Genomic DNA, 18,045 nt, shown 5'->3' on the forward strand with positions numbered 1-18,045 from the left:
TAGTTGGTTGACTGAAGACAAGTCACGAAGATTATACTCCAGCTTGTGACAGTGTAATGTCCAGACGCTTTGTTGATAGATTACATGGGCAGTACGATGGGTATTTAAAAAAGATATTTATAATTGCCGTGTTTAATATACAAACACAGAAAGGCCTTAATCTAACATAAATTAGCTACTTGTGAGTTCCTGTGCTACGATAACACTTTGGCCCTCATTATGGTTTTGGCGGTAAAAACCACCTACCGCTGCGGCTACGGCCGGCAAAAGACCGTTGCCGCAGCTGTCAGCTGGGTTATGACCACAGCCTGATTTCTGACAGAAGGATGGCGGAAATCCAGCAGCGACACACCAGTAGACCGTCGCAGACCGTATCATGACCCACGATACTGCCCGGCGGTGTTCTGCTGGTGGAGGCTGCTGTTGGCAGCAGCGCCCTGTCCCATTCCCTGCCGGAGGACCCCCTGACATCAGGTAAGTCGGGTGCTCCGACAGGGGAGGGGGGTGGTGTGGGGTGTGTGTGTATGTCTATGTGTGTGTGCATGCGGGTGTGTGATGCATGTTGTATGTGCGTGCATGTATGGATGTGTGCGTGTATGTTGTATTGTGTGAATGCGTGTGTGCTTGTATGTTTGTCAGCGTGTGTGGATGTGTGTGTGAATGGATGTATGCATGCGTGGATGAATGTGGGTATGAGTGTGTGTATGCGTGTGTTCGTGTGTGCATGAAGGTGCGTGTATGTAGTGGGAGGTCTGGGCAGGAGGAGGACTGGGGGAAACCAGGGGAGGGGGGGCGGGGAAGACCCCTATCAGTGACAGGGAAGGGATTCCCTGTCACTGATAGTGCCTACCGCCATGGTTTTCGTGGCCGTAAGGTTGCCACGAAAACCATGGTGGTAGGCGGGGTCATAATCCCACAGATGGGCAGGTGACGGCTTCCGGGCTGGAGACTGAAGTCTCCAGCCTAGCAGTCGTTACAGTGTGGCGCCCGGTGAGGTACAAGCCAAATCACCAATGTCTTAATATGGAGAAAAGTACCGCCAGCCTGTTGGCAGTACTTTCCTCCATATTAACGCCGTCCGCCGGGGTCATAATGACCCCCTTTGTGTGTACACAAAATGTTTACAGCTGCCTGTAACAGTTAATCACACAGTTCTTTAGAGACTAGCGGTACCCCAGTCTTCTCTCTCACCTCATAACTGAGAAACAGTTTACGACTTGCCCAAGAGCACATGTCATTATGTGTTGGACTGGGTATCTGTTAATGGGCCTATGTAGCCACTCAAACCCTGAACTTTGGCATCTCCTATTTAACCTGCTTGGTAAAACACTGTGATCCATAAACCCTCATGCCAGTCTTGTCTCAGGACCCCAATCCCATTGGTCCAAACGCTCAGCAGTCTGCCCAGATGGTCACAAAGGTCAGCTTGTCATGCTCTCCTCTAGTCTGACTAATGTAAAGCACAACACATGGTTACAGCTGCAGTGTGGGGTGGAGGCTCAAAGAAAATGTTATATGCATTGACACTTGGCTGTAAAGGGGATAGCACTTGGAGGGGGGGGGGGGGGGGTGCGAGGGGGAAGTGGGAGCTACCAGAAAGATTTAGCTGTGTTTTGTGATCCCCCAATGCTCAGCCCCAAGGATCCAGGTACTATTTTTGCTGGCTCTAGGACTATGTGTACTTTACTACTTCCTACAATGATAACGCGTCTGTGCTTCTTCTCTAAATCATTTGCTGTGCATTGGAACTCCCTACTTGGCCGATTTAACTTCCCTATAAGTCAATTGTAAAAGGTACATTAAGTGTGCCTATGGCATGGAAATGTTATTGTTATATCTGGGGCGCAGGGTGTATTTACACCCACATGTATGACTGTTTCTGCCAGGAGCACCACTGAGCTTTGGCTAAACTGCACTCTACATGCACCAAAGTGACCTATGGTAGGAAAAATGCCTTTGCCATGTTGGAAAAGTCTATTTTATATGTTGGAAGGTCAGTCCTAAAATGTGCCTTGTAGACCCATGAGGAAGGGTACTAGTTTATAAAAATAGGACAATTATTGAAGTTATTGTGCCCTTGCAGTGAAATAAACGCTATTTAGACCAAGATATACTTTATCGGTCTAAGTGGGATTAAAATTGTTATTTTCACGTCTAGCCTTAGTAGGAGGGAATACCAGCTTTGACCCTGTCAGGTGGGAGTGGGGTCTAGAAGCTGAAGACAGACCTTACCTGGTGGGATCTGTGTCCTGCCATCTTGAAACAGGGGTACGTGTGTAATTTTACAGGAAGATAAAGAGGATGTGCCGTGAAAGGGGATTGGGGGACTGCACAAAAATTGTTAGGATTGGGCAGTAGAATTCCCCGAGGTACTGGCTAATACACACAATAAATCTGGTACGTCCTCCACCACTACCTCCTCCTCAGAACATTACTGTACCTGGGAAGACTGCAACTGAAGTAGAATCATGAGTCCTGCTGGACGGAGAGGACTCGTATATGGACCCCTGAATAGGGCTGGCACCCATTATCCTGCTGGCATGATTTTCTACTGTAGTCTGCTAGGTGTTCCTGCATTCACCCTGTGCGTTGGTTGTGTTCTTGTTGCCTGCTGTACTCTGTCGTCTCCCTGAGCACTTCAGTCCGCAGTGTGTGTGACATACAACTGCTCACCCGTCATGTTCGTACAAGATTTGCTACCAGCTTCCTTACCAGCAATGGAGACCCAGCATTTTGTTCTATCCCACTTCTAATTTCCCCCCACCTCTGTTTCAAAGGTATATCCTGTTTGGCTCGTGCTCATGGTTTTCCCTTTGATTCCATAAGTTAGTGTTATTGTTAACTAGCACTTGTATAACGCACAACATTGAACTTCTGTGCCGTAGTCCAGGGCAGTCTGGGCACTAATTCGGCTTGGTGAAAGAGTGCTGTTAGTAGGGCAAGCGTCAGTCGCAATGAGTTGCAGTTTTTTTTTTACAAACTTTGAGAGCGGTACCATTGCTTCCATATTTCCCCAGCTGGTATCTGTGCCTCCTAACCTGTTTTGCTTATAATATGTTATTTTTAAGCTGACAAAAACCGAACATTTTAGTAGGCTCGTTTTATAAATCAGAGAATCCTTTCACAGGTTATTGACTATATTCCTACTGATTGACTCTTTAATGACATTGAATGCTTCTATGTATTCAGATGCTTGAAGCAGCACACTAGTGTTTCACATTTTATTCGTTTGTCTTCGTCGTCACATTGCGTGGTGCCTGCAGATAACCCTGAGATCTCTGATGTTCTGTTCCTCCATAATAACCACCCGTCCCCTCTTATTTCCAACAGCTGGACCCACAGACTGTGCAGTCGAAGAATTGGCACATGGATGTCATAGAGATGAATGGGGTGAGCAGTGCTAGAGTTCTCATGAGAGATGCTTTGCTGTTCGTAATTTGTAAATGCGTTTGTTTCTTAGCACAGCACAATACAGTTCACTCTTCAGATCACACTTCATTAGTCGAATCAGAAGAGAAGATGGAAGATCCATCTGTAAACTCTTCAGGGGTCTTCTACCCAGAGGAATGGAAAGATGCAGGATAACTCAATGGTTGGCAGGCTGCAGGTGGAAATAATTGGAAATGTGTTCAGAGTAAGGGAGGTTATTTGTTTAGCAGTAACTTTTCAAACAGAATGTTTTGCATAGCAATTGTGACATCCCAGTGAGGGTGGAATGACTTATGTATTCTAGATATCGAAGGTGTACAGTTGTGTGATTGTAATTAGCAGAGGAATATACACAGCTAATGTTAAAAAAAATAGACCGAATGGGGCCTACTGGTATGAAATGTCCATATTGCACCGGGGTAGGGAGAAGTAGTCACACTCCTGTGTCAGGTCTCAGAAGACGAATTTCCAGCATTAATTTGAATTTTTGTCAAGCGGGAGTAGCACAGGGGTCTGCCGGCAGGGAGTTCCAATGTAGAGGGCTCAGAAGATGGAAGGACCTGAATTTTGTTGTGCCACAAAGTGGCATGTGAGTTACTAGAAGTTTGAAAAGAATGGATGTTGGAATTCATGTCCGGGTGTAGCTGGGTAGGATGTCAGAAAAATATTTTGGAGCAAGCCCATTTATAACTTAAAAGTGAGTTGCAATCGTTTGTTTAGCTACCAGATCTTTTCAGCGAGCTTATTTGGCTTGGTTTTGGTATTCCTGGGTACATTTTAAAAGGTATTTCTATCAAAATGTATGGTACAGGAATGTGTAAAGGCTGAGGTTTACGAAAAGACTATTACAGCAGTCGAATCTACTGAAAGTAGAGTTGATTAAGATGTTGGCAGTGTTGAGTGATATACATGAGCATAGCTAATATTTATTCTTCAGTTGCAAGAGATGCTGTACCTGTGCTTAAATTAAAGGTCTCTATTTTTAGGTCTGTCTGTGAGGTCACATTAGGTGTTTTGGCAGCACCATGTAATCAATAGATATTAAATACATACAGGTTTAAGCATACATAGAGAGACCGTGAGTCAGCCCTCTTTATATATTGGTCTGTTCATCTGTTATTCACATTTTGCTTTTGCACACCACAGCTTTAGGTAAGGTTGAAAGGGCCACCTCACGTCCGCCACTGATGCTCTTGCACTGTGACGGGCGGCATGTTGCCTGATTTGTGCACATCTAGACAGAAGTGAACATCAATGCCAGGGCAGGTGGGACAGTACTTTACCTTGTCAAGGTGTTTTTTTCTTTCAATTCTTTATCCTTTAAAGCAAATTTTTGTAATCCTAAAATAAGAATCATATTTTCCTGTGATGTCCATGAAAACTAAAAAGTATATCTGTACCGCTTCTTTGTACACCTGCCCTGCTTGCTACGAAGCACCCATGCTGTTTTCATACAATTATATGTGATGGTTAAATTTTGTTTAATTTTTACTTTTTTAATGCTAGCATAAGGCCATGGTGGCATGGTTACTTTTTTTATCCTTTTAATTTTAGTGGAATATGCTTACAATAAAAATAAATATTTTAACCATCACACCAGTTTGCCAACACTAGACCTATTGGCTTGCCAGTGATTTTAATGGATAGGGTGGAGAGAACCCTACGGCTTCTGACCGGGAGGCAAACTTCTTAGACTCAGGAAGAAGTGAGGGACAGTGGAAGGAAAGTAGATGGCATCAATACGAGAGATGGTTGCAGTGGTCAAGGGAAAGTGTAGACCTCGAATTTTAGAGGAGTTTAGCATGAGTGACCTGAGTGCAATTTAATGTCTGATGGAGGTGAGGCAGTTAGTGATGCAGGACTGGAGGTGTGTTTTAAAGGTGCAAAGAAGAAAACGATTTGAGCATCATGAAAGTGAGAGGAGAATACAATGAGGAGGTAAGGCCACGAATAAAAGTGTTGCAGCATGAGAAAATGAAAGGGAATAAGAAACGTATATGATGCCCATTGGTAAAGGAGTAAGAGGTGGTACATGTGAGTTCCAGGCGGCTGAGAGGTTGTAAAGAGGAGGTGAGCTATTTGTGTACTGAGCTGGTGATGCCAATTGAGCATGAGGAGGAGAATAGAGGTGGTTGACAGGGTTGAAGGCTGCAGATAGGTTCAAAGGTATGATAATGGAAGAAAGCAGTTTGTAATGGGTGGTGGTGACAAATGTTGGCAAGTGTGATCTTGCTGTTTGCTTGGAGTGTAGATTATTGAAACCATATTCAAGAGAGTTGAGAATATTCTGGAAGTACAGATAAAGAGTGAAGCAATTTAAGACCAGTGACTCAGGTGTCTTGGAGAAAAGGTGGAGTCATAGAGAGACGAGGGACCAGCAGTTCTTTTCTTTGTAAGAGAGAGCACCATTGCAAATTTGAAGCAGGTTGCGAGGGAATAGTTGAAATGGGGGCTCTTCATAAAAAAAATGCTGGATGTGGTGGAAAGAGATATGATTGTGTGAGGTCTGAGACATCCCAGTGGTGCACAGGATGGGCTGGGAGTTTTGGTTATAGGAATAGGTTCCTTTGTGGATGTTGCATCAAACCTTGAATGTGGAGGTGCATAGAGGTGGGGAATGGAGGGTGTGGAGCCGTGTGATCATATAGTGGAGAAGTTCGTAGCTTAGTGAGATGTCTACTTATGGTAGTGATTTTCACTGAGGAGGGGGAGTAAAGGAGAGATTAGGTTGTTGATCATGTGTGCAAGACGTTGCAGGAGACGCTGAAGTGAGCTGGTCAGGTTTTGAAGTACGAAGTCTTGGCATTGCTGCCAAAGATTGTAACAAATGGGAATTTTTGAAAAGGAAGTTTTTGATTAAAAGCTTGATTTTTAGTCGCTGTGTGATATTACAGATTACCATCAAATTACTATCACTATTTCATACGTATTTATTTCAACATGGCAACAGTGAGTATTGTATGGTCACAGAAAATTGTATATAACGCCCCTTTCTTTCTCTGACTCCTCCATACACTCAATGACCATATTTTTTTCTTTTTTTTTTTTACTACTCACAGTTCCCCTTTCCTTTTCCATGGATGTACCATGTCTTATTTCCCATTTTTTCTCTTTTCCATTAACAGTTCCCAAATCACCTTGATTTAACCCACACATTTTCCATTCTGTTTTACATTTCCTCTCCTTTTTTCGGATCTTATTGTCTTCCTTGTCCTATCACTTTTACTGTCCATCCCACATCGACTTTCTTCCTTCACTCCCCTTTGCTAGTAACTACTCATGTCTTACTTGCCCTTTTTTCCTCTCATCCACTTCCCTATTATTTTCCTGCCTGCCTTGTGGACTCAGTACCTTAACCCTCTGTCTTTCTGTATGCCCTTTTTGTATTCCCAATTTTTTTAGGTCTCGCCTAATGCAGTGCATACTCTGTCTGTTGGGAGGCATTTTGTTAGCTCGCAGTGAGCCTTCTCTCGTTTGTTTGTGCCTTTATGTTGCTCTTGCTTTCCTTTTGCTCTGCCCTTCATGTTCCTTCCTTGCGCCTTCCTTGTTGCTTCTACCCACCGCACCCCCTTGTTGCTTTGCCCATCCTCAACTGTTGTTTCCCCACCTTTGTGTAGTCCCATCCATGTTGGTCTCTCCCGTTTTGCTTTCCCCTCCACCAGTAACTTTTTTTTTTAGTTTACCCATCAACTCGAACTGGGATATAAAAAAAACAAAGCACTTGTGTCATTTTGTAGTGCCTGGTGTATGTATTTTTTTTTTTAGGTTTTTGTTTTTAAAGCCATGCTTGGGGATTGGGGAATGCTTTACAGCATGGATAGAACCATTGACAAACTTAATAGGCCCCAAGGGCTCGACCTATTGACTTTGCCAATGCTTGCCTTCCATTTGCTGTCAACTTTCTTTCCTCTTGATTTCCCCTCCTATCTTTGTCTTAACATCTTATTAACAATTCTATCCCCCTCTTTCTGACTTCTTTCTTGATCCCCAGTCACTCCATTCAACTTTTCCCATCCCAACTAGTCTTTACGTCACTTCTTTCCTGTCATTCCTGCCTTTGTTCGTCCCATCGCTTTCTACATCTTTTTGGCCGACTCTTCATTCCCTTTGTTACCCTTCTACGATCTCACCTCACTTTTTATTTTCACTCTCTCCTCACTTAGATCAAAGTGGAGTTCTCCATGAAGTTCACAAGTCGGGACATGAGCCTAAAGCGAACTCCATCCAAAAAACAAACGGGTGTCTTCGGAGTTAAAATCAGCGTCGTCACAAAGTAAGTGAGAAGGATCCACCTTCCTGCCTAGTGTTGGCATTTCTCTGACCCCTCCGTCTGCTGCTTACGCCCCCTATTATCTGGAGACAGGGACTCAGTCATCGAGAGTGAGCAACGGGCTAAGGGATGCTGCCGCCTTCCATTCAGTAGGATTTGTCGTCATTTAACCACGTTATTTGAACTAAACACAAATGGAAGCTTGTTTTTCCTACATGCAGCAGTGGTGACTACCTCCCTAGCTTGCTCATCGGCAGCTTTCGCCGTATCCCAGCCTGTGGCTGGATGTGGTCATTGGTTCCCAAGCCCATGGTACCAGTCCAGCTAATTGTTTCCCAGGCCTCGTGCTGCACGTGCTTACGATTTTCAAGCCTTGACATTAGATAGGTGGGAATGTATTGTCTCGGACGCCAGAGGTAAGGTTGATAGACCTGTGACCTTTGAGGATAGAGGTAGCTATCTGTGGTCACTGGGAAGTATTAAAGCACTGAGCATGTGACTGATTTAATCCACGTCACCTCTGTGACTCGTTCGTGAATTGCAGCCTGGGGCACTAGACCCCTTTTTTAGGGAGGGGGCGATGGAAGAGTGAGGTGGGGCATTGTACCTCCCTACCTCCTGAAGGCTGTAGAACTGTGAAATGTGAGAACTACTGGAGGTAGAAGTTCAGATGGATTTTTGCTCATCTTAGTATTCTGTCCATCAAAGTCCAGTGGTAGAGGTGTGATTGTAAGTCCCCGGGCGATTTTTTTTCTTTTTTAGTAGAACTTTATGGACTGTTAAAAAGTGGAGGGTTTAAATGATATATTTATTGAAGAGAGAAAGATATTCCAGTCTCTTCAGGTCTTTTTGAAAGCAGTGATTATCAGTAACTTTTAATCTGACACCTTTTATTTATTTTTTCACTTAGTTTAATACTCTTTTCTCATTCTGTGCATTTCGAAAGTCCCATTGTTGCTTTTTTCGCACCATCTGCTCATTATTAGTAAGTACTTTGATCGGATACTGACGTATCCTTCCTAAGAAAAGTGCCTGTCTGAAGAACAACTTGTATATCCTTTGGATGTTCTAATGTCCATATAGTAGCCCATTTCATCCAGGACATACTGAGAGAAGGGCAGACAAAAGGTAGCTGCACGAGGTAAATGGTAAATTAATAAAGGGGTGAGCTATTGTTAGAATGACAGAAGTGTAGTTCTGATCAGGACTGAGGAGCAATGGCAGAGATGCATATTACCACTCCTGCAAAACCACATGGCAATTCTTCGTTGACAAAGCAATATTCTGGCCACAGCTCTGCATTAGCAGGGGATGGGGTTCAGCAGGTGCCTATTTAGGCAGATTACCAGAAGTATTATTTTCTCATTTCTTGTGTAGTAAGCAAGTGCATTGATAGAGATTTGTATGAAAGTCAGTATTGTAATAACAGTGTTGCAGACTAACAGTGCGGTGTTCCAATTTTGGAATTGTGGTGCACACTGTATGTCATGACAGGTGGATCCAGGAGAGCTGTGTGCAGGTTTCAGTACTGGAACAGTAAACGCTAAAGCACACTGTTAATTGGGGTGCATTAGCATGGCTATGTCGGGGCCCAGTGGGAAGCTTTAAATGTGGATTCCTGTTCATCAGTACTAGAGATGCTGCATAGCAGGATTATGCTGCCAATACTAATGCAATAGTTGGGGCTTCCACAGAGTAGGAGTGATGGATGCTGACAAAATATACTCCTGAAATAGCAAGGGCTGCAGCAGGACTTGGTTAGGATTATGGGACCTAGTATTTAAGCACAGGATGAAGCTCTGTGAAGAAATCTACAATTAATTCATCCTTCCATTCATTCAGCTTTCCGTTCATTCAGTTCATAGACTTGATGTAGCATCTCAACCTAAACCCCTTCGACTTCTTGCACACTGCAACTCCCTTTTCTTCTTGAAGCGAATAGTGACAGAAATTGGCCTCTGGAGAGGCATGGAAATATCTCCCTCTTATGAATGTGTTCATCTTGCAGGCGAGAACGGTCCAAAGTGCCTTACATCGTGCGGCAGTGTGTCGAGGAGGTGGAGAAACGCGGCATCGAGGAAGTGGGCATCTACAGGATCTCTGGTGTGGCCACCGACATTCAGGCTCTGAAGGCAGCTTTTGACGCAAGTGAGTGCATTGCGGGGAGGTGGGTCCCTAGGGAAGGACCGAACAAAAGAAAGAGTTATCAGAGCAGGGAAATGGAGAAGCTCCAACCAATGGCACTCAGATGCAATCGAAATTCGAGGAATTTCTGTTAACAGCTATAAATGAAGGGGCTGCATGGAAAAAAAAAAAAAAAAAAGCTAAGATGGGTGATTTGCACTAAAGGGTGACAAATGGGGAATCATATAATGGCAATTCCCCTAAAGAAACAGCTTCCTTAAAGAAACAGCCTATTTTGAAATTATCAAAAGAGCAAACCCCTGTAAGCAGGCTCTTTGACATTTCATTGAAATCACTCCTTTGAAGCTTGAGCAGTGACAACACAATAGACTCATTAACAAAGATACAAAAGTGATGCAAACCAATATATTTAGGGAGAAGGCAAGGCTGCGATGATCAGTGGAGGGGATCACCGTAGATGCTATGGCAAAGAGGTCGTGAAAAAAGGAAACTGTATTACATCTAGGGAAGCGACGAGTGTGATATATTATTTAGTACCCTTTTTAATTGTCGAGGGCGGGGCCTTGATTCACAAGAGGGAGGGCTTCGAGTGGGTGAGGATGCTTCCATCCTCCTTCGGGGCAGTGACCCCAGGCTCCTGCACAGCAGTTCGATAGTTCATTAGTGGCACTTTTGACCTTGTAGTTTCTTCAGTAATTGCCAGAGGTGCCTTACTCTTATCCCATAGTGCCACTGGGCTGGTCTATCATACCAAAGTGAGGTTCAGTTTAGAAAGGAAGTGATAGGCAGGTGGGGAGGGTTGGCTGCAGACGGAGGTAAGAAGATGGCTATTCTGAGGATGTTTAAAGGACCCAAGCCTCAGATTTGGCAGGAACCCTGTGCTTCAGACCGTAAACATCCTGCTTTCTGCGAACGCAGCTATGTTAGTTTATAATTCTGCTCAGAGATTGCTTCAAATGGATTTGGCAAGCTGCTTTCTGACCTCACAAGTGCTCAGCTGCTATGTTTTTAAAAAGGCACCTGCTTTTCATCCTCCTGTGTTTGCTCTGAAAGGAAGGAGAATAGGAGCGCCCATGACTTGTCTAAGACAGATGAGGCTTCTCCAGCGTGAGGATTCCATCCTAAGATTTGCTTGGATCTCAGTCCATATAAATGGGAGCATTGTTAACGTGTTTGCATGTGTCATATCTAGTTTTAGTGAAATGTGGATGAAGAGCACAGCACACACCCTGCTCTTAGTGATGTAGCCTTTTTGCCATCATCCCTCATAATTTATTTGTACCGTCCAAGGACAGCACAATGCACATAAGCGACCGCTAATGGCCTCTTTCATTTGTTCTACTTAATGATGTAATTATACTTTGCTGGATATAAACACGGTTCCTGTTTTTTTTTAAACATATGCAGATAACAAAGACATCCTGGTGATGCTAAGCGACATGGACATCAATGCTATCGCGGGGACGCTGAAACTCTACTTTCGAGAGCTCCCCGAGCCACTCCTCACGGACCGGCTGTACGGCGCCTTCATGCAAGGGATAGGTAAGTCCATTATGAACACTCCCCTCGTGATCTGCAAGGGGGTTTGTCTTTACAGCTCTTCCTCTGACCGTTGTCAAAATATGCAGTAATAAGTCAGGTGATCGAATCACCTTCTGCATTAGTGTTTTATTCTCACACAGTCCGAGCTTCAGAGCATCGATAGTGAATGTGTGGGTATGGGAAGCATGTGGTCTGCATCCCTCCAGGGCTGGAGGAGAGGTTTCTGAATTTTAGTGCTGCACCCAAAGCTTGTTTCTGTGGTACTGATGCTAGTAATCGCTGTTGATATTGCACTCATCACTCATTGGGATTTGTTGATGGTTAGAGGGCTTTGGGGATGTTCAGAAGGCAAGGATAAGGGCGAGGTTCAACCAGAAATGTTTGTTTCAACTTTTTCTGTGTAGGTAGTGTAATCCGGCACTCCATGATGCCAATAGCAGACCGAGTCTACCTTCACTTCAAACTCTTCTAGTTTTCCTTTTTAGAAAACAATGGCTCATTTTTAACCATTAGCCTATTGTTCTGCAACGTCCCCTGCCATTCTCATACTCTTCTCTTCATTCATGACCCATCTCCACCCAACATCTGTAGGTCTTTCCATTTCCTAGATCACCCTCCTGTCTGCAGAGGTTCCCTGTTATGATCTTCTATTCTCATGTTTCCCACTGGAACTCCAAACACTGCCCGATCCTCCATTCTTTCTTTTACCCATAGTCTCCTTCTCTTCCCTGCCACCCTTCTCTCTCCATTTCACCTTCATCTTCCATATCTTCCTCTTTCTTCACCCCATCAATTTTCTCACCAGCATACCTGTGTTACCATTGATGTGGCCAAACCCAACAGACACCTGCGCATCTCTGCCTTCTGTTTCACCCATATTCCCCTCTCAATCTAGCCTTGTTTTCCTGTCACGCATCTATTTCCCCAGCTGTATACATTATTACCTCTCAAACAAGTGTTTTTTTTTCTTTTTCTGCTTGCCCAATACAATTGCATCCTCATTTAGCTTTTTATTCACATTTAACTCCCTTCCACCTTGCTCTTCTCTTCCCGTCTTCCGCTCGTCTGACCCGCAACTTTTATACACCCAGCGTCCCTCATAGACCCTCTTTGGCTGTCCACCCTTCCCTTCTTCTCCCTGGAGAGGGCTGTCTTCCCTCAGTAGGTGTTCCACCTCTAGCTTCTGCTCTTCCAGCTTCCTCCATTTCTCATCCTTCAGCTTCCTCTCATATCGTGCATTTCTGATCTCCCCACACGTACCCTCTGTGCCTTCCCCAATCCTCTGTCATGCTTCTCTCCTCTACCTTCCCTTCAATTTTCCACCTTCATCTCTCCTTCTGCATCTCCTATTCAGCTCATTGTGCCAGTAGTCTCTTATACCATACCCTCTGCTTTTTTGCTTTCCTTCTATCCCTAGCCGCGGTGCCCTGTCTCCCCAGCCACAGCACCCGCTTCTCCCCATCCACACAGCCTTCTTCTCCCCATCCACAGCCCTCTTCTCCCCATCCACAGCCCTCTCCTCCCCATCCACAGCCCTCTCCTACCTATGCACCTTTCTGTCTTTTCACACTCTACCTTCCTCTATTTTCGAACTCTAATATCAACTCTTCACTGATTATACCTTCCTCTGTTCTCCCCACTGTCAACTCCCTCTTCTTCCTACCTACAGTTCCCTTTTCTCCCCATCCGTTCTTCCGTCTTCTCCAGCTCTGCCTTCCCCTCTTCTTCTCCGCCCCTTCTTGGATTCTCCATTCCAGTCCCCTCTTCTGCCTCTCCACTATTTCATTTTCTTATTATCATCCTCGCCCTCTCTGTTCCCTTCCGCTCACACTCTTATCTCCACCTGAGCCGCCTGATAAATTGCCTACCTCAGCAGTGGTCTTGCCGGTAAGTTTTCTGCTGAGTGAAATTTTAGATACCCGGAAAAACAAGCTACAGAGCTGGCCGCCATGCTACAGCCGATGACATCCAAAGCAATAGAATCAGCATAGTTCTGAGATGGCTGACGCCACCAGCAGCAGGTTTAGGTGCTGACACAGCAAGTTTGAGGTGTGCCCTGGAATGCATAGGTAACACTTGTGATCTTGTACCTGAACCAGGCAGTTCAGTTTGAGAAAGAGGTATGGTTGGATCATCAGCTTCTGAGTATTTTAAGATTTATTTTTGATTTCTTAGGCATTGCATACCAGGCGCACAATGCTTCTGAGCGCCAAGAGGTAAATGGTCAGAGATACATATCTAGGAATGATTGGGGGATTGATTAAGAGGACTGTGTGTGTGTGTGTGTGTAATTGATCCTCCAGTTCTAAGAATTCCCTTTAGACCACTTTGTAGAAAGTGTGATTCTGTGCAAGACACTTTCCTTCTCTGTGAACTCCAGCTCCTTTTGAAGTGTTTCATAAAAGTCCAAGAGGGCTGTATTCATACCATAGTGTTATGATAACCACTGACTATTTAAATAAGCTCTAGTTAGATTAAAAGTTATGTAAATGTATCTTATGTCAATATCCTTTATAGGCAACCTATAACATTGCGGAAGATGTTCTTAATTGCCAAAACCATGAAGCAGACCATGCCTTTAGCAATTGATCCCTGTATTAAGTAGTAAGGGCCTCAGGCCTATTTCGTGTATGAATTGGTTATTTACTCCCTTTAAGTAAGATGCTTGGATGTCATAGCAGGAACATACTCTATAACAGGAGGGTCCATGGTGCATGTTAGGTGGCTGAACTGCATTCTGTCAGAGATGCCTTTCATACTCCACCATGATTTAAGGACGACATGCCCTACTAAACCTGCGGTTTAAATATATTACAATCACAAATATGTGGACTCTGCCCAGAATTTCGGCCATTGCTTCTTTCTGTATAGATGTATGTACACGATTTCAGGTATCGTATGGGTGTTTACTAGCCAATGTGTTTGTCGTTACATTCTCAGCCAGGCTTCTCTTGTATTCAGCTGAAGCCTTTTGTTGCCTATAGCCGGTTTCTTCTGTGCTCCTTGTTAAGTGATATAATGTCTTAATACACTGTATCCTTTTATCGTTAGCACTTTCTGATCCTGCTGCCAGAGAAAACTGTATGATGCACCTTCTCCGCTCCCTGCCTGACCCCAACCTCATCACCTTCCTTTTCCTCTTGGAGCACTTAAAAAGGTAAAAGTGTGTGATGGGGACAGATGCTATTGTGACCAAGTGCCACTCATTCCATCATCCAGTGTGGATCTTCCCCTTCAGGCTTGTGTTAAGCTGCCCTCCTTGGAGTGCATTTATCATGCATGCAGTAATTCTTTATATGTGCTCTGTGTACTGTTCTCCCAGTTTTGTGTGTCTGATGGCGTCAGCAAGCCTTTTGCTAGTGAAGTTCCAACTGAAACTGATTGGTTGGTCTTTCCCATACGCAGCTGGTCATGTTGGCTGCAAGATGATGTGGTTACCAATGACTCTTGTGCTTCTCAATAGGTAACGCTTAATGGAATGTACGTCCACTGTTAGCTCCATGGCAGCTCAGTGCAGTTCTTGTGCGCTTCTGATTCCATTGCCTAATGATGAGTTGTGCACTTCACAATCTGCTGTGGCTTTGCTGTTTTCATTGCATTAGCATGTGTCCGATGACAGTCATGCACCTGCCCATGCTGTGGAGGGTTCGCTGTGAATTTAGTGACTGAAGGCTTAGTCTCAAATGGGAAAAATCCATCAACTTTCATTGGATGGTGATTACTGTACATCAGCCAATCTGAAGAGCAGCCATCCCCCAGCTGGTGCTTGCTTATCTCAGTGACACCACTAATGCCATCAATGCTGATGGGAGCATGGGCAGTATATCTGGAGCTGCGAAAGCGCCAGCACAAAGAGTGTAGGGTAGGATTCAAAGCCTGGCGGCTGGTGTCTCATTGGTGCACCTTAAACCCTTTAATAGATCATTGCTTCCAAAGTGTGTTTTTATTTATTGTTACAACTAAACAGTACTTCATCCAGGAGTCCTCCTTAGGCGTATATACTTTAAATATCTTCCACACCGCCCGGCAAAACCCCTGGAACATTTTTTAAAGTAAATGTAAAATATATATATTTCAAGGGCCTTAATAAATTGGACTCTGCCCTTTTCATCCTTTCACTTCCATTGTAAGGTGGTTACCACGATGCACTACTCCAAGACACCTGTCTTTCTTACTATTTGTTTCCACTCTGCAGGGCTAGGATCTCCGAATAACTGTGGGCTTTTTTCCTGACAGTACAAATGTTGTGGGGATCATTTCCAACGTTTTTATACTGTACTGTCCTTTTTGTGTTGCTTCGGCCCTGCTGCTCATGGCCCTAGTGGTTGCAGGCACTGCAAGACCAAAGCCCAGGGCTGTCAAGGAGGAAAGGGAGAATGTGTTGGCTGGACTTCAGGGGGAAGACGTAGCTATCGGTGGTTAATTGGGTAGAAGGATATCTCCGCCAAGAGTGGTTATGCACGACCACCCTTCCTCCTCTCAAGAAGATGCAAGGTACTTACGCCTCCAGTTGTGACTGACCACATAGAGAGGATGGCCGGACTAAGGAATTCTTCACCATCAGAAAGAGCTAAAAGAAGACCACAGCTGCTCTGCTTCAGATGTGGCGGTGGCCTGCTTTACCATGAGAGCGAAGCCTTCATCCTGCTCACCAGCAGATATCTCACTTCTACATATCGACGAGCTGTTGGACTCCATTAAACAGTCCAAATGCTTGTTTCATCTTTGGTGTCTCAGCACAAAGGCATTGCCTGAGATCAGTGTTTTTCACTGACGTTGATGGGGCCTTCAGCCATGTAACCTTTGTGCTGAGATAGCTCAAGCAACCTTGCACAGTGGTGTTGAGCTTCAGAAGCTGCCAGTGAAGATAATGAGGATGTCAGTGTGGGCACGTAATTGGGTGGATCCAGAATATGGTGTTTACTGATCCACCTGGACTTTGAATTTTTTTCTCAGTTTTGTCCTTTTCATTGAGTTCTCCACTGATCTGCATATATTTTTAATCAATTACGAAATACATTTTTCAGAGACATGGAAAAGAAATTGGCACTAACCATTAAGTATTTCCTTGCCAGTGCATGGTGGTTTCAATAATGCTTACCATGACTAAATACTTGTTTTCACTTCTAGTCTCGTCCTCGGAGGGAAATTTCTATGATTTAACAAACTTACACGCACGGCACCATGTTTTCAAAAAAGCGTTCTGAGCTACAGTCCTATCTTAAAAGTTGCACTCTGAAGTTTAAGTATGGGAGAAGGGATTTTGCATCGTAGGTCCTCCTCCAATTGGCAAAAGAACAACCTGTCGCAGATATTTGCTGCTTGGTGGTGCTTTTGCTCTCTTTCCTAGGTTTACTCCACATTGGGCTCTCTTTTTCCCTTTTCTCTTCACAGCATCCCTCTTTCTTGCACACAGTATTTTTCTCAGTTTACAACGCATATCCTTTCTTCTCTTTTTTCCTATGCTCATCACATCCCACTCTGAGTCCCCTTGTTTTTTCCTTCTCCCTCTTTCAATGTTTAATTTCTTTTCCCAATTTCATTCTCCAGGGTCGCAGAAAAGGAACCAATCAACAAAATGTCCCTCCACAATCTGGCCACAGTCTTTGGCCCAACATTACTGAGGCCATCTGAAGTAGAGAGCAAAACGTCCATGAGCCTTGCGTCAGACATCTGGTCACACGACGTCATGGCACAGGTAAGACCATTCCAGAAAGAGGGAAAGGTCAATAACTGTGCACACACCTTCATCTGGAAGATACTTAACACCTGCCACCTATGAAAATAATGTTACCTTGTGAGTGATTGAGTGACATAAGGTGCCACTGTGCGAGTTGGCACGTCTGATGCTTAGTTCATTAAACGTTGGCCCTTTTCCCCACACACGCAGCATCCCGGCAGTGGGGAGGTGGTGCTGCTTAGGAACTGGGGAGGTTCTTTTCCAGACGATCTTGCCTGTCTTGGTTTTCGTTGCTGTTATTTCACATACGATGGTTTCTAGCACCCTCTGCTGGTAACTACTCGGAGAAGAATCTCTCCAGAAGAGGTTGACACTAAGCAGTCATGTCTCTAGAATTTCATTAAGTGTTTTTGAGTTTTTAAAGCCACTACGATCATTTGTTTTATGGAGGTGTTCTCGTTGATAGGGTTTTCTTGAAAGCTAAAGATATACCTCATCTCTCAAAAGTTGGAAAACACGGTTTTGAACATGTAAGCATCAGAGCTTCGACACTGGAGTGTGTGTTGCATTTATCTTAAGGGAGTAGTTTATTGAAAGTAAGGTATTACTTATTGAAATATGCTCTTAAGCTTGAGTTTTTATTGAAAGGGGAGCCGTGTTAATTGAACGGCCTAACTTGTTCTTTTGAAGATGGTTCCATTCACTGAACATCGTTCTCCAAATAGGATGTAGATCATATGAAGGGCACCCTTTCACTAAAAGGGAGGGTTTCTACTGGAAGAAGGTATCTTTAATTTGAAGAATAGTCTCATTTAGTGGACCTGTACATTGTGCAGTCTTACTCATTGAAAAGGAGAGGCTCTTCATTGGACGATAGAACTGTAAATGTTGCCTATGTGACTGCTTAACATTGCCCCTTTCCTTCATCACTTCCTAGCCATAACTATGAAGGGACTAGAACTAGCTCCATTCAATTAGT

General features: G+C 44.2%; 1 protein-coding gene across 6 annotated transcripts in view; it reads left to right on the forward strand.

The window, feature by feature from the left end:
* The window catches only part of ABR (ABR activator of RhoGEF and GTPase), an 826,710-nt gene that overhangs the window by 798,276 nt on the left and 10,389 nt on the right, over nt 1–18,045 (forward strand). For all 6 annotated transcript variants that reach the window (XM_069226275.1, XM_069226276.1, XM_069226277.1 and 3 more), the window contains 6 exons: nt 3,331–3,390; nt 7,593–7,702; nt 9,708–9,847; nt 11,252–11,386; nt 14,438–14,543; nt 16,937–17,084. In XM_069226275.1, the coding sequence (XP_069082376.1) occupies nt 3,331–3,390; nt 7,593–7,702; nt 9,708–9,847; nt 11,252–11,386; nt 14,438–14,543; nt 16,937–17,084 (699 nt within the window). The remainder of the gene's footprint in view (nt 1–3,330; nt 3,391–7,592; nt 7,703–9,707; nt 9,848–11,251; nt 11,387–14,437; nt 14,544–16,936; nt 17,085–18,045) is intronic.

Source organism: Pleurodeles waltl, chromosome 3_1 (assembly GCF_031143425.1).
Source record: "Pleurodeles waltl isolate 20211129_DDA chromosome 3_1, aPleWal1.hap1.20221129, whole genome shotgun sequence".
Taxonomy (NCBI): Eukaryota; Metazoa; Chordata; class Amphibia; order Caudata; family Salamandridae; genus Pleurodeles; species Pleurodeles waltl.